The following is a 16,598-nucleotide window of genomic DNA, read 5'->3' as shown; positions in this document are numbered from 1 at the left end:
CTCAATTTCCCAGTGATGTTTGCTGAGTGTGTGTGTGTGTGTGTGTGTGTGTGTTGGGTGGGGGGAAATCCCCTGCACTCACTAATATGAACTAAGTGAAAAAACAAAACACATGTAAAAGAGATGTTGAGGTAGTATATGGATGATGTATTATTCTCATTTTTCACTGAGTATCAGTAATCGTTGCAAAAGTGTTGTGTGTTATCCTAAAAGAATAAGAAATGTAATTTAAAATAAAAACTAACATTTAAGTGCCAATGATATGCCAAATTCTTTACTTGCTTTATCTCATTTCATGTTCCAGCTACTCAATGAGACAGATATTTTCCTCCCCATTTCAGATAAAGAATTTCTGAAAGGTAATTAACTTCAAGGTCACATGGCCACAAGTAGAAGAGTGAGAAGTAGGCTCATAAAAATTATCTCAAAATTCTTTCATGAACACTCTATGATTCTGCTTCTTTTCAGCAACCACAAATGCTTTTTAAATGGGAAATCTGGATGTGCCATGGAGTTTTACAAATCCAGGTATTTAGGTGTATTTATGGAACTTGTTCTTTGGCTTCCTGTTTTTTTTTTTTAAATCATAGTGTAAAGTTCATAGAGATCTGGAACTTCATTCCTTCTATGAATGACTGCTCATGGAGTCTGGTAACACGCAAAAGTTTCAGTGTTTGCTACCATCCTTGTTGTTAGCACCTCCTTCTTATCCTCCTTCTTCCTCATGTATAGAGACAATATAAGACAGTTTGCCAGACAGTTCTGGTTTGTGCCTACAGCTTTGCATAATTATCATTATTATTATTAATTCCCCAAAGTGTCCTGGTTTAGATACTTTCATGGTCACCTTAATGATCATCACTGAACGTGTGAAGGGTGTTGTATTGCAGATGCCCACTAGGTGTCAGCAGTGTGACCTCCCGAGAACACTCAGAGAAAAGATTTCATTACAAAAGTCAAATCAGAGCAAATAATTAAGTGTAGTTCAAGAGCTACCTGCAGCCTTGGCCATTCAAAACAAAGGACAGGGGGAGGAGAGAAGGAACAGGTGCAGATCAGATAGCTCCTTCTTGGGATCTGATAGAGAAGGAAGGTTTCCTTTCCTCATTAGAAGGACTCCAATGATCTGTGGAATGACCACTACAGTATCCTTTTAAATTTTCATCCACAAGACAAAGCCAGTATGCAGTGAAATGAGGAAATGCCTTTAAGTGAAGAGATTTTTATTCCTTTCATAAATTGCTCAAGCCATGATTGGATGGAGGTCCTCCAGGTAACTCCATGGACTTTAACAAGTCTGTTGAATAACTGCGTTTGAGTTGGAAGCTGAGTTGCCTGAACACAAACGATTTAAAGAAGATTAGAAAGCGTCTACATGCAGAGCTCAATAACACACTCGGAATCTTCTTGGGAGGACCCACAGACTCTACCTATATTACTTTTGACCCAGGTGGATGCAGTCACTCTCTAGAAGCCTCCCCGACTTCAGATGTGTGGCACACATCCACCCAGGGACGTAGGTAGGAGAAGCCCACAAGAATGGCTCTGCAGATGTTCGTGACTTTCAGTCCTTGGAATTGTTTGCTACTGCTAGTGGCTCTTGAGTGTTCTGAAGCATCTTCTGATTTGAATGAATCTGCAAATTCCACTGCTCAGTATGCACCTAACGCTTGGTTTGCTGCTGCCAGCTCAGAGCCAGATGAAAGGATATCTGTTTTTGAACTGGATTATGACTATGTGCAAATTCCTTATGAGGTCACTCTCTGGATACTTCTAGCATCCCTTGCAAAAATAGGTAAGTCCTTAAACACCTGGTTTGGTGAGGTTTTCTTTTTGCATAAGATAGTGAATGTGAAAATGCCTTATAGATAATGGGCTAAGAGGATTTTAACTGTTACTGCTATTACATTAAAAATTCTCTTCCCTTCAGTCAAGGGAAAGTCATAACTGCATTTTACTAAGCTGTTTAATACTTTGAGACTGTGCTTTGAAATTTGAGAGCATACTTCTGTGTACTGGGCTGTGTTGGTGACAACCATGTGACATTGTTGACACGCAAAACTCTCAAATTGTATGCTTTAAAAATATAGAGAATAAAGCACGTAGACCTGGGCATGATGCAAGGTGGAAATTTCAAATTTCAGGCACCACATAATGTTTCTTCTGGAAAATGTTCTTGGCTGGGTAATTGTGGGCTTCATCAATGACCCCATTGTTTATTCTTTAAAAGTAGCATGTGCTTCTTGCAAATTGACAGAAAGCAAAAAAAAAAAAAAAAAAAAAAAGCCATAGGCAACTAGTATCACTCAGTGATGGGATGTCGGGGCATATAAGATTATATCTGTCAGCAAAATATCAGTTTACACCTAAGCCAAGTGGGGCCAGTGAGGGACCTCTAGCTTCCTTTGTGAAATAAAGTGAATCCAAGTTAATAGATTAAATTCCAATCAAGGGATCTTTGTGTCAAAAACCAAAGAGGTGGTTATTCTCTGTGACTATTTAATCCCTAACTGCACCCCCTTGTCTCTTTAAAACCAACTTATTCTAAAGTGTAAAATTAATATAATTATCTCAAATGCTAAGCACAATATCTCCTTTGCCTCAGCTATAAACTTTATGTTATTTGAGTATGTAGATTGCCTTATTGAGATAGAATCAATGAAGCATTTTAATTCTCATTTATGTATATGTGTATATTTTCTCTAGGATGGATGTGAAATGTGGGTTGAGCTTTGAGGTCTGGCCGTGACCTTCTGTGGGCTCTGGCTATTCACCTAGCTGCCTCTCCATGGGTGTTGGGGACACTGGTATAGGTGTCCCCTTTAGACTCTCCTTTATAGTTGTTACGCATTTTGAGCTAGTAAAGTGTGAAGATTAAATAGGAATTGTTAGTTTGAAGAAGTCTTGTGCAATTTGCTTAGTAATTAAGTTACACAAAGGGTCTTACTATATTTTTAAGAGGTATTCAAGTAAAAATGACTTTCTAAATGGATAACATTCTCAGTTCAGAGCAGTCTAACATCTTTCGTGAAATCATATGGACACTGATTGTGTTCAAGGTGATCTTACTTGGCACTTGAGTTTTCCTTTTAAAACAATATGCTGGAGATTCTGTGTTTCCTGCTCCCACTCCACAACCTGGCTTCCTCTTCACAGAAATGGCTCAAGTCGATCTGAGTACCAGGAACGACTAGCAACTAGCTAGTCGTCCGGTCACTGACTAGCTAGTTGCTCTATCAGTAAACACATAAATGCAGAAAGGGTGCATTTTGTCTTGGTTTTATATGTGTGTAAAACCTAGCTTGTTTTGTAGAGGCATGGTATACATCCATATTCATTCTGTCTAGGAGTGAAAAGCACTGTGAAAATACGATTATTCATAGAACTGTTGGTTTAAATGTTCTTGATTTTCATGATGTAATTTAACATACTTTAGAAAAAAGAGTAGGAAATCAGAACACACTTATTCAAGTACAATTTCATATTTACTAGTCTTCAAGAATTTAGATTATTTTTGTATTCCATATGGACATGAGGAGTGAGGAGATAAAAAGGCCATATTTATCGAATATATACTATGTGCCAAGTACTGGGCTGGTAGTTTTAGGTATAAGGACTTATTTTCTAGGACCAAAATAACAATTATGATGATGATTTGTAATTTTAACACTTAAGAAATTCATATGGGTTTTTAAATATTATATTATTAAACATGAATCAGAATAAGATAAATAATCATTATTATGATTCATTCTTTTATTCCTTATTCTACCAAGGTATATTTTCTGAGCACCCATGAAATAGGTGGAAATGACCATGGTCCCTGACCTCAAGGGACTTTGTCTAATGGGGAAGATAGTTTAACTTAGTACTTACTGCCCATAGATACTCTGACAGAAAAACATCAAAACTCTCCCCCAATCCTTTTTAAAACACCCAACTATGCACTTATAAAACAAAGATAATGTAGAACGAAGATCATACAAAGCCACCTCAGACTTTGTGGTTTATCTTCTACTTCAGTTCCACGTCTTAGAACGTCATAGACGAATGTTCCTTGAATCTTTGGGAAGAACAGAATTGTAGGGCCTTCTTTGACTTTCAGACAGATTTTGTGTTTGTGTCCATTTAAGCTCTAAGGACTAAAACTGTAAATTTTAAGTGATTGACTCTATTGTCCATCATGAAAGGGAGAAGTTTTAAAATGTGAAAGTCATGTAGCATATCTCTTTACAGGGCCCTACTTATGGACGTGTGGCCTCTTCCTGCTACAACTGTGTAGAGAGCAACTTGGCTTAAAGCAGGTGAATGTTGGATCCATTTCAGGAAACTGGATTCCTGGAAGCAAGGCCAAACTGGGGAGCCACAAGGCCTGAGAAAATCACACTATGGGCTCTTCCACCTCCTTTATATATTAAAAAAGTTAAGTTTGGTTAAAATAAGCACTAACTGAAGAAGAAGGAGAAGGAAAAGGGTAAGGAGAAAGAGAAGGAGGAGGAGATGGATAAGGAGGAGGAGGAGGTCAAAAAAAGGAGAAGGAGGTAGAGAGTAAGAAGGAGTGGCAGGAGCTAGACAAAGAGAAGATGAAGAAGGAGAAGGAGAAATAGGAGGAGAAGAAGAAAGAAGTAAAATAAAGAGGAGGAAAAGGAAATGGAGAAATAAGCAGTGATTAGAAAACGATGAGTTCAGTGCACCAGAAGAGGTGCTTACCCCAACCCTGAAGCCAAATGAAAGTGGGGATGGTACTCCTTGGTGATAATCACACCCTGTCGTGTCAACTTGCTTACTTATAGTTAATGGAGAAGTTCAAAGCCATGGTCAGGGAAACTCATATCATCTTTGGATGGCTGAATCTAACAATTCCCAAGGAGACATTTGCTGGCTCACCGTGGCCTATGGCTGGAAGTCCACCGCCTTCCTTAGGTTTGAATTCAAGGTTTTCCATTATTTGTCTCAAAATCATCTTCCAAGTTCTATCCTGACACTTTTCCCAGTTCAAAGGTTGCTCCAGCCGAGTGGATCCCCTTAATGAATGTCAAAGATATCTGGCTAGGCCATTTCTTCCTCTCTTCTTTCACTGTTGATGCTTTCCCCAACTAAAATCTCTCCCATTCTGTTACCCAATCCTCATCATTCTCCAACAACCTGTTCAATCTCTTCTCATGAAAAAGCTTCTCTGATAAACGTTTAACTATTTATTCCTTCATTTATATATTTACAGTTGCTTTCAGCAAATAGGCCAGCTGTTCTGGACAAGATACTGTGCTAAGCATTGGGGAGATATGACGATGTAAATCATTCTGCCTGAGTCTGGGGGGGGTTCCACATTAGTAGGAGACATGAATCATGCACAAAAAAATAGTAGACAGGGATTATTGTTATTAGACAGAGTCAGATAAAATGCTTTATTAGTAGTAATTCAGAGGAACATATGAACTTAGGAAGACGCTAGGGAAAGCTAAGCCTCAAAGGATGAGCAGGACTTAAAGGGATCAAGGAAAAGGACAACCCAAGCAGTGACATTAGAATGAGAAGACAAGAAAGAGGCCTGCAGAATGACAAGGCCTTTGACTGGCTGAATGCAGGCTACGTAAAGATAGTGCAGAGTGTGTGGGAGACGGATTTGGAGAGAGCCCCGTGGTGATCTGCTGAGCTCTGATCTCTCACCATGTTTGTTGATATGTTCAATATGCCCTTCATTATATACTTACACGTCATCTTCTTAGTTGCTCATGTCTTGTTTCTAAAACTTTATCAATAGTGGGAATTGCACTTGTCTACCTCTCTGGTCTTCCACCTGGCGGTACTTAACTGTAGTCTTTGCACAGTGAGGCTCAACTAATACCCTTGATTTACAATCCAGGAGATGCTTTGTGTGCCTTCAGAATCCTAGGTGGGAATTGAGACAATCAGAGACCCATGGTGCAGAAAAATCATCTGACAGTAGAGTGTGGAATGACCTGGGGGGTCAAGGGTAAGATTGGAGGTCAAGAAGACAATGCAATCATTAAGATGAGAAATGGGAAGATCCTAAATAAAGGCAGCAGCCAAAGAAATGGAGAGGAGGGGATAATTTTAGGGGAGCGAATGAGAGTTATGACATAAGAAATAAATACAGAGCTGATTGATGAAGAGTCACTCATGAGAATGCGACCTGATTTCCCTCTTCAGTGGCTGACCAGATAGCAATGTCATTGGTTAAACACAGGAGACAAAATAAAGGACTTTTAATTTTTGTATATGTGTTTGGTGAAGAGGGGAATGAGGTCAGGTAAGTTTGAAACAAGCTCAGGTTTCGGTGACTATAATAGATTCGGCATGAGCTTGAAGCCTGGGCTTGCATGAGTGCAAAAGTTTCACCCTCGTTTCTCCTTTTCCCTCACGCACCCTCGCAGATCCCTGTAAGATGGGAAAGCAGAAAGGAGGATGGGGGAGGGGGCAGCTGGCTGAGAATGATTCTGTGACCTGCACTGAGCTGGGCGTGTTACCTACTGATCTTATTGACGACCCTCATGACACTACCAGTTCCTGCTACAGATGGGACGCTGAGGCTGAGATGCCAGCCAGTTTGCCCACGGTCCTGTCTGCTTGACTTTAAAAGACCTCAGGTACACCCAGACCGTTTCATGTGCAAACACCTAACTGTGCTCTCCGCTGTTTCGCAGGCTTCCACCTCTACCGCAGGCTGCCGGGCCTCATGCCAGAGAGCTGCCTCCTCATCCTGGTGGGGGCGCTAGTGGGCGCCATCATCTTCGGCACCGACCACAAATCGCCTCCAGTCATGGACTCCAGCATCTACTTCCTGTATCTCCTGCCACCCATCGTGCTGGAGGGCGGCTACTTCATGCCCACCCGGCCCTTCTTTGAGAACATCGGCTCCATCCTATGGTGGGCAGTACTGGGGGCCCTGATCAACGCCTTGGGCATTGGCCTCTCCCTCTACTTCATCTGCCAGGTGAAGGCCTTTGGCCTGGGCGACGTCAACCTGCTGCAGAACCTGCTGTTCGGCAGCCTGATCTCCGCCGTGGACCCCGTGGCTGTGCTGGCTGTGTTTGAGGAGGCGCGTGTGAACGAGCAGCTCTACATGATGATCTTTGGGGAGGCCCTGCTCAATGATGGCATTACTGTGGTGAGATGTCATGTGCCCGCCCCCGCTTCCGGGGAAGATGAGGGTTTGGGGTGGGGCTGGGGACCGGAGGCTATGGAGAGGGCTCCAGGTGGCTCAGCGCTGCAGGACACGGATGAGCTTCAGCCCACGCGGTGTGGTCCGAGTTCTGGTGAATTTCCTTAGGATCTGCACTGCCTACATAACGGCTCACTCACATTGCTTGTCATTCACAAGCCAGCTAGTTTCTTTAAAGAGTGGGAAAGGAGAAAGAAAGTGTCATTCTTGAGTTAAATGTAGTTTTTCACTTAGCAAACAGAAACTGTCGCTAATGGCCCTTTTGGGGTTTCACGGCAGCTAAAGCAGAAGCTGATGTTTTTATTTTCTGTCCACCATCAGACCTCACTCTCATTCCCTTTATATGCGTTTTTGTTTTGTTTTTTTAACATACCGCATTAGAGATAAGGGTCAGGGAAGAGATGACGACAGATTTGTGAAAATGTGTTAGTTTTTGTATCACTCAGTTGCAGGACTTGTATGGAAAAACGTGAATGAGGCGTTTTTGTTTATGAGTCTTTCTGGTGGGAAACTGAGAAGGACATACAGGCTTGAGCAACACCTAGCATTAAGGCTCGGGATGTCTGCAGGCTGGGGATGCTGGAATATTGAGAAGTAGCCAGTCCCGTTGCTCAATTTCATTAATTACTACAAACCTTCAGCAGTTGTTAGACAAGAAGACTTTTATACATACTTTTATATACATTTCTTATTTTTAAATTTCTATCACAGCACATAAGTGATACTAGAATACATTTTCACTATAAGAATCAAACAGTACAAAACTATATAGCATGAAACACAAAAGCTTCTGCTTGCCCTCACCTCCTCCTCTATGCAAGAGGCAACTACTTTTATCAACTTGGCCTTTTCCCTCCTGCCTTTGTTATGTGCATATATAACATCTTTGCAAATCTTTTATCATTTATGTGTATGTGATCTGTATTCTTTAATATAAAGTGGGTGGATTTTATGTATTGCTTAGATATAACAAGTCTTTCCATGTCTTGTTTTTTTTTCTTTTGTTTGAGACGGAGTTTCACTCTTGTTGCCCAGGCTGGAGTGCGATGATGCAATCTTGGCTCACCGCAACCGTGTCTGGCCCTTTTTCTGTGTGTTTTCAGCTATTGCATAGTATTTCATAGATTAAGTTACAGTAACTTATCTAACAGTTTTCTGATGAATGGGTCATTCAGGTTGTTTCCAAAGTTTCATTCTTACAAGCAATGTTGAAATGCATATTGAATATTATTTTTTCTGCATGCCTCTCTCTTTGCATTTGTATTTTTATATGATATTTTCTTAGAAGTGAAATTTCCAGCTTAAACAGTATGTATATTTAACAATTTAAAATGTGCTGCTGTTTTAATCAGCTCCTATCTGCCTCTTTGGTAAATGAGAGATTCTCACTCTAAGGTTATAGATTGCCAAACACATGACACCCAACATTGGGCAGATGACACTGACAGCAGTTTATCAGTCACCTATACTCACCGCCAAGGGGAGGAGGATGCCACATGCCCCGCAGGGCCACACAGAGGCTACACTTGGGAACAGAATGAACAACCAGGAGCTGTGGGAGGCAGGTTTTGTAGTAACAAGAGGGTGAGATGCTCCCTGGTTCTCAGAGGAGGAGGTGATTGAGTTGTTGGAATAATTTTGCAGGTTGGCAGGGACCTGAAACCTGAGGAAAAAGCAGGAGCTGTGCCTGGTACCCTTGATAAGGAGGGTGGTTTGGCTGGGGCACCTTATCCAGAGATTGGAGTGAGGAGGGAAACTTGTAGATAGACCAGCTGAGGTCTTCACAGTTTTGCCAAATGTTGAGGCAGTACATAATATCAAACCTTAATTTCAGGCCCTAGACCACAGCTGTCAAGATTTTCCAGAAAGCCTTTATCAGTTTATACTTCCTTAGACAGTGTATTGCATCCATATTTTCTTATATCTTTGACAAGGGACATTGTTTCCTTAATGTTTTCTAATGTCATGAGCAAAAAGCATTTCTCATGTTTGTTTTAATTTCCATGATAATATTAAGCAACTTTTCAGCAACTGCAAATCATGACTTTGTCACATGCTGTACATTGAAAGCTCATGTCCTTTCAGAGTTGGCAAACTTATAAAAATACAGGACACCAAGTTAAATTTAAATTTCAGATAAACAATGAATACTTTTTTTTAGTAAAAGTATGTCATATCCCAATTTTTATATGCAAATGTTGCATCTTGGCCATTTTTCTTTGGGACCACTTGCTTAAAAAAAGATTTATAGGAATTCATTAAATTATCTTACCTTTAAACTTTTGAATGTCCCATAAAGACCAAATATTTTCTTCCATTCTATCATTTACACTTTTTAGATTATAGTATCTTTTACCGTATAGAAGTTTTAAACTTTTATATAGTGAAACCTACTAATGTACCCTTTTTTGATCCTGGGTTTCATATTTTGCTTCCAGAGATTGTGTCTAACCAAAAGACATGCATACATTCTCTTTTTAATTTTTTTTCCCATTTACAATTTACTAATTCACCTAGCAAGCAAGATCTTTTTTGTAAAACCTTTATGCAAAAATAGTACAGAGAGAAAAAGTCCCCTTTGAGAAATAATCTGAGCTATACCCACAGATTTCCAAAGCAAAGGAGGCCCATACCTGAAGCCAGATGTCAAATCATGTTTTCATAATGAGAATCCCTAATGGCTGAGGCAAGGCACTAGAATCATCAGCCTGGTGTATTCTACCCTTGTGGGCAAGCTTCACAAAAAGCCACATTGTCAGGAAGCTGCCAGGGGAACCTGGGCTCCAGACTGCCATGCGATTCAGAGATTTCATTTTTCAGAGTCTGGTCCTCAGGCCATATGTCTCAACATCACACTGGTAGGACTGATGAGTCTTCAGATGTCCAGTCCCACTTCACACCCTCTGACCCAGACTTTCTGGGAGTTGAGCCTAGAAACCTGTGTTATTAAAACCTCAGATGATTGCTGAAGTTTGAGAACTATGGATTTATCGCCTTTAGGTTGAGAGAAGCTGATATATGTTCTATAAAATGATGGTATGCCTAGAACAAGGACCGCGTCCATCTCTCCAGACCACACTGAATTAGTCTCTGAGATCCCCTTTCCCCAACCCACTCCTTCTATAAATACTGTCATACTTTCAGTTGTGTTACAAATGAGTAAATGTCCTTGTCTGGGAATCCATTCCATCTCTTAATGTAGCCCCTCTGATCCATGATGTGTCCATTTCCTAGTTCATCTCCCAGAGATAACCTTATTTCACTCAGATCCAAGCTTTGTGGGGGTTATACTCTCACCCACACTACTGACAATGTCCTGGAGGGTGTTCATCTGTGACAAGACCACGGCCACCCCTTGGAAGTCCATTCTGAGGCAATTATTCAACCTCTCCTTCATGAATTATTACAGAAGTCAAGATATTACTGGATAAACGCCATCTCTTTAATTTTCACAGCACATTCTTTATTCATCAAAAACTCTGATATAATCTACAAAAGTTCTTGCCAAGGAAGAGTCTTTATCGATTACCAAGGAAAGCATTTGATTCCTGCCTCGAGCTTGAGAATCTGACTTCCTCCTGAGTTGTCTCTAGATTTCACATGGAGAGCCAACCCCGGTTTGGTTTCTGGTTGGGGTTTCTTTGTTAGCAACATTTGTTTGACTTCCCCAAAGCTTAATTGCTTTGGGGGAGACATTTTTAAGAACGATCATTTCAGGATAAGATTATAATTTTCAAGCCACCGGAGTATCTGCTGAGGACACTGTTGTGACCTCTGCTGGGCAGAGCTGCTGTTGCGTTGGCTCCGTGGGGTTGTCCACACGTCAATCTTGGGCCACTCTGTGGTCGCCCACAGCACAGTGAGTATTAAGTGTGCACTGGCACTGCTGGGTCCCTAAGTGAAACCAGAGAAGCCCCAGGGCCATATTTAGAGCACAGCTGAAAAGGAACGGGTATTTGCTGCCGTCCAGTTGTCTTTTGAGCTAAGGGCCTTGACCTCACCCTTTCATTGAGGAAGGAGCCTTCTTGGGGGCAGCAGTCCCAAGCATGCCTTTTCGGCAAGGAGGCTGAGTCATCCAGAAGGTGGCCTGTGTGTGGGTTACATGCAACAACGCTGCAAATCTTCATCCACGAAAGAGCTGCCTTCCAACAGCCGAAATATTGATGAATCTGATTATCCAGATCTCTTGCCCCACTTATTTCTCCATCTTGCTGAATATTTTAGGTTATGACACTGATCACCAGAACACACACACGCTTAATGATGGGGCAAAAGGAGGGAGACAAAACCCAGATAGCTTTAGTGTCCTCACCCTCCACTGTACCCAAATGGTTACAATGTGAGGAGATGGATACAAGAATTAGCTTGACCTTAGTAACTACCTCATCATGTACAGCATATATATATACACACACACATATATGAACATATATATAATATAAGAAAATATATTATATATAAACATATTAATATATATATTAATATGGGTGTACAGCTTGGATATTTACAATTTTTTATTTTTAAGAAAATAATGTTTCTAAAATTGCATAAACAATATCCCTAGTTAAAATCTCATGGCCAAAATCACAGCAGGAAGACAGGTGCGGCTACTATGTCACTTTTGCATTTATTAGTGTTTTGTTAAATCCTTTGCTTTTACTAAGAGGCGTGACCAAGTGCCCTTACTTCATGAATGAAGAGAATAAAGCAAAGGAGTTTAAAATGAACTGCACAAGGACACACCGCCTGAACAATGGCAGAGCAGACACAGGTGTGCACAGCTCTGCCTCCTCCCAAACTTTTCCTTTTGTCCTTACCTTTTGAATTTTCCACTCATGGAACTGGGAGGGACAAGAGATAACCTACGTGCTACCGATGAGGAGACTGGGCTCAAGTCCAGTGAGTGAAACCAGTGTTCTTTCTGCACAACAGTGTGGCTTGAGGCAACATTCTGATCCTATTGTCCCTCCTCTTGCTGTAAAATTGGGATACTGACATTCTTCAGCTCATAGGATCACTGGAAAATTTATACTCCACTCTTAGCAGAGTGAATGCCCAGCCTGGAGTAAGCACTCAATGAATGCTGGCCATGACTTTGTATTGAAGCAGCTCCCAGACACTGTTTAGTGTTCGGCTCATTCTGAACAAGCAGCTGATTTTAAATATGGCACCACCTCACAGGTGGCAGGGCGGATTGTTCTTAGATTTATATTCTGCCCTGGTTTTCTTGGATCAACTTACTGGATAAGCAACAAAGTGAGGCCACCAAGCTTTCTATCATCCCCAGCTCCCCAGCTCCTTGTCTCCTCTACTGCATCAGAGAGGTCAAAGACCCAGATGGGCCAGGGCTGAGGCTGGAACCCAACAGCCTGGCTCCAGGGTGTCTCTGCTCTTGACTGCCACCTGGTACTTCCCCTTTTCCCCATCCCTCTCTCCCCTCTTACTCTTGCTTCTTCCTCTGGTGACACTTTACTGGCTCTGGATGCCATTCTCCAGGAGGATAGTGGGAGGGGAAGCGGAGCTAAATGTTCTGAGCACTGGGCCAGTCACTTTGATGGGTGCTTCATGCCGTATTCCTTATTTAAGCCTCACGGCTCCTTAATGAGGTGGTGATAGTACGTAGTGGTTAAGGACAGAGACCCCCTGGACCCAGACTGTCTAGGTCCACATCTCTGTACTGGCCCTTCTCGGTCCTTCAGGCCTCTTGAGTGACTTAGCAGATCACCGTGTGCCTAAGTTTCTTCATTGTTATTTTTGTTATAAAGACACAGATTCTCATAGAAGTCATTGATCTATTCATTGACTAGAGTTTATTCTATGAAGCTCAGTATCTCAGAGACAGAGTGAAAAGTCATACTCACTGCTTTGCCCAGCCGGCAATTCCCTTTGGCTGAGGCGATCAGTGGCAAGAGTTTCTATCAGAGACCACACTGACCTTTCATTCAGTTTGCAATTTTCCCTCTATTTATTATGGATTCTTGCTGCTAGCTTAGATCCTATATCTTAGATCCTATATCTGATCCCTCATGCCAGAATTCCTTTGCCCTCTTCTCCTCTCATCTGTCTGTCCCTGCAGCAACATAACTTTGCTGGCTTGTTGTCTGTTGGCTCTCTCGATTTCTCTCCATGGTGTTCCCTCCTGCAGTCACAGGACTCGGCATCTAGAATGGAGCATTGCAGAGGGCGCTGAGTCAAGGGCTCTAGTGAAAGAATGGATGCTGCAGGAAGAGTGAATAATGAATGAGGCAGCAAGAAGTGAGGAGTAGGAGAGGAGTGCAGGGGCCGCGTTGGCCCTGGGGCTGGCCTGCTGCCCAGGTCTCTGTTTCCAGTGACTGAAGCTCCCTTTCCTCAAGCCCCCAAGAGGGAGCAAACTGGGGTGATTTTCCTCAAATTAACTGTCACAGCCAAACTTCAGAGTTGCTTCCTGAGCCTAAATGCTAAAGGTGGGATAAAATTAGGGGCAGGCATGGGCAGAGGGAAAAGTCCCAGGGTCCTGTCTCTCCTTACCCGCACCTTGTCATGCACGTGTCCTGCACCCCACTGTCCTGGACACAGGGCACATGAGGGTGAACCACGTATCCAGCCTATTCATTTGAGGGCAAATTTTCCTTCATGATTCTTTCTGCCTTATATTTTCCTGCCTCAAAAGGGGTCCTTACTCTATTACTTACTGTTCAAGAAGCAGTAAAGCATAGCTAAGAGCATGAATGGGAAGCCATATGCTTCATTGCAGGTCCTGCCTCCACTCCTTGCAAGCTGAGTGACATCAGGTGAATTACTTACCCTCTCTGGGCCTCAGTTTCCTTTCTGTAATATGGAGATAGGGTTGAGGGAGGGTTAAAATGAATTGATATACGTAAAGCATTTAAAATAACACCTGGCACAGAGTCAGTCCCCCGCATTTGGTGTTATTTATGCAAGCCCACCTGCATGAGTACGTCTGAGCCACAGAGCTCTCCTGACACCCTAAAGATGCCACATCGTCGTGTCTGTCTATCTGAACTTTGCAGTCTCAGCTTTTCCTAGAGAAGAGTTATATGTACACTTGAACAGAATCTTGAGGGGAGAGTAGGCATCTTTTCCTTGTCTTCTTTATATTTCCTTTCATTTTATTCTGATTCCAAGGATGGGAGCCGAGAGGAGATAGCTTTACCAGGAGACACTTTCCTCTGGCCAAGAATGTAGGGAGCACACTGTATATGGGGGACATGGGCCTACAAAGTTGCCTGATCTTGAGCAAGAGATGCAATCCTTTTGTGCCTCAGTTTCCACATATGTAAGATGGGAATGATTTATCTGACTTCAAAGGGTGACTGTGAGGAGGCTGTGAAATGAGACTCTGGAGGCCTGGCGCAGGGCAGGTGATACACAAATGTCCCCTTGCCCTTCCTGTGTGCCAGAGATGGGTCCACGTAAAAGCGACCATCTGCTGGGTGTCTGTCAGGCCTAGAAACGGAGGTTATACCTAAACTTCAGGCAAAAAGGGCCATGCAGCCTGATTGGTTGGCTTTGGGTGCCTGGGGAGTGAACTCCACAGCCCTGCAAAGTCTCAGCAAGTGCCTTAGCTGTGAGGCTCTCCCCTGGGGCTGCTTCTGACCTTCTGTTGGGGAGGGCAGGAATCTGGCGCCCACCCAGCCCAGACATGGGTCCCAAAGGATTCAGGCATTTGCCTTCAGACATGAGCTTTCAGTCAAAATATTTGGAGTTTTCACGGTGAACTTCTCAGCCCACAGCTGGGGTGTGTGTGTATGTGTGTGTGTGTGTGTGTGTGTGTGTGTGTGTGTGACAGGCAGAGGGAGAAAGACAGACCGAGAGAGAGAGAGAGAAAGACCGAGAGAGAGAGAGAGAGAGAGAGAGAGAGAGAGAGAGAGAGGAGAGAGAGAGAGAAAGAGAGAGAGAGAGAGATGCAGCAACCACCTTAGCTTGTGATAAAGAGCTTGGATTGGGCTGGGGAGACAGGAGGAGCTGGGAGAAGTGAGGAACGGATCAGTAGATCAGTGCAGATCCCAGTAAATGAAGGAGAGTGTTGCAGGGGGTGGAGGTTCACCAAATCTGACTCTGAACCTTCCACAACAGGCAACCCCTTTACTTCCTGCACTTCGGGCGTCCAAGCCGCAGACTCACCCTTTAAGGAGCAGCCTGAAGGGTGTGGGATAATCTTTGGGAGGCATGTTACAGCACCACCACAGGGCTGGAGGGGCGCTTTATTATTTCATTGCAACACCTCCCATTTGATTAATCAAACACTTGTTTGGTTCGTTTTTTTCTGGCTAAATAAACAGAATGGTTGAAGTTTGAATTGTACAAATTGGCTTTCAACTAGACTACACTGTGAGCTACCGAGGAGTGATTAGAACTCACTTTAGGTCATAAGCACAGGAAAAAAGAACGAATCCTCTCTGGTTATCAAGTTGTCTTTTCTCTGTCAGGAGGTGGGGTTGAGCAGCTATGGAAATGGATTTAGAGGAGAAACAGGGAGGAAAGCAATGTCTCTTGAGATTTTTAGGGAGTAATTAGAAAGAGCACAGAAAAGCGTATGGGAGAAGTTCTCTCTCTTCAGCCTTGCTGAGTGCCTGGGATGCAAAAGCAAATAAGCCTCATCCCCTGCCTTTGAGGAGCCACAGCTATGAACACATGACTTATTTCTTTTCGTTTGTAAATCATTCCTTTTAACCATGGACCTGCTTGTTTTGTGTTTTGTTAGAACTCTTTCTAGCCACAGATAATTCCTAGGAGGTTGCATAATACATTAACAGAAATTCCTGACTTGAGAGAAAAGCTTAGGGCTTCAAGCACAGCCTGGGGACTTTCCTAGTCCCGTGGTTTTCAACAGCTGTCCCACCCCCAACAATACCCATTCACGCATCCTTAAGGGTCTGTGGGTGTGTTGGGCTGCAGTAGGAAAAAAACATGCCCACTGTCATGTGAAAAGCCCCATGAGTTGGCCGTTTGGGAGGTGCTGACTGACAAGTAATTTCCTTATAGCTTCCTCAGTGGTTGCATAAATGGATGACATCCAGCAGAACCTGTTGCACAGGCCTGGATGGGAGCACTAGATCCAGGCGATGGGTGAGGGAGGAAGCCATTGACCCTAATCCATGCTTTCCTCCTTATCCCCCAGGACCAGCTTTGGTTGTTAGTAATAGGCTAATACCACCGAGAGAGCTGAGAGACCATGAAATCTCATTTCTTTATGTTAACAATGAAGTTCAGTCATATCTGGTGGAACCAGAGGTCCCCTGAGTTCTAATCCTCCATCCATCCATCCATCCATCCATCCATCAAAAAATATTACTGAGCTACTACTTAGTGTCAGACACTGCTTGTTCCACTATGCCAGAGCAATCTCCTTCTCAGAAAAAGCAAATTACAGAGATAGTCTTCAGTGAGTTTAAATCTATCAGTTACAACTGAT

General features: G+C 42.8%; 1 protein-coding gene across 1 annotated transcript in view; it reads left to right on the top strand.

The window, feature by feature from the left end:
• Positions 1-1,010: 1,010 nt before the first annotated feature.
• Positions 1,011-16,598, top strand: part of SLC9A4 (solute carrier family 9 member A4) — a 59,432-nt gene continuing 43,844 nt past the window's right edge. Inside the window, exons 1-2 of the mRNA XM_033175597.1 lie at positions 1,011-1,795; positions 6,666-7,129. Of these exons, the coding sequence (XP_033031488.1) occupies positions 1,540-1,795; positions 6,666-7,129 (720 nt within the window). The 5' untranslated portion in view covers positions 1,011-1,539. The remainder of the gene's footprint in view (positions 1,796-6,665; positions 7,130-16,598) is intronic.

This window comes from Trachypithecus francoisi, unplaced genomic scaffold (genome assembly GCF_009764315.1).
Source record: "Trachypithecus francoisi isolate TF-2019V2 unplaced genomic scaffold, Tfra_2.0 Lachesis_group17, whole genome shotgun sequence".
In the NCBI taxonomy this organism is placed as follows: Eukaryota; Metazoa; Chordata; class Mammalia; order Primates; family Cercopithecidae; genus Trachypithecus; species Trachypithecus francoisi.
This window is presented reverse-complemented; position numbering and strand designations above follow the sequence as displayed.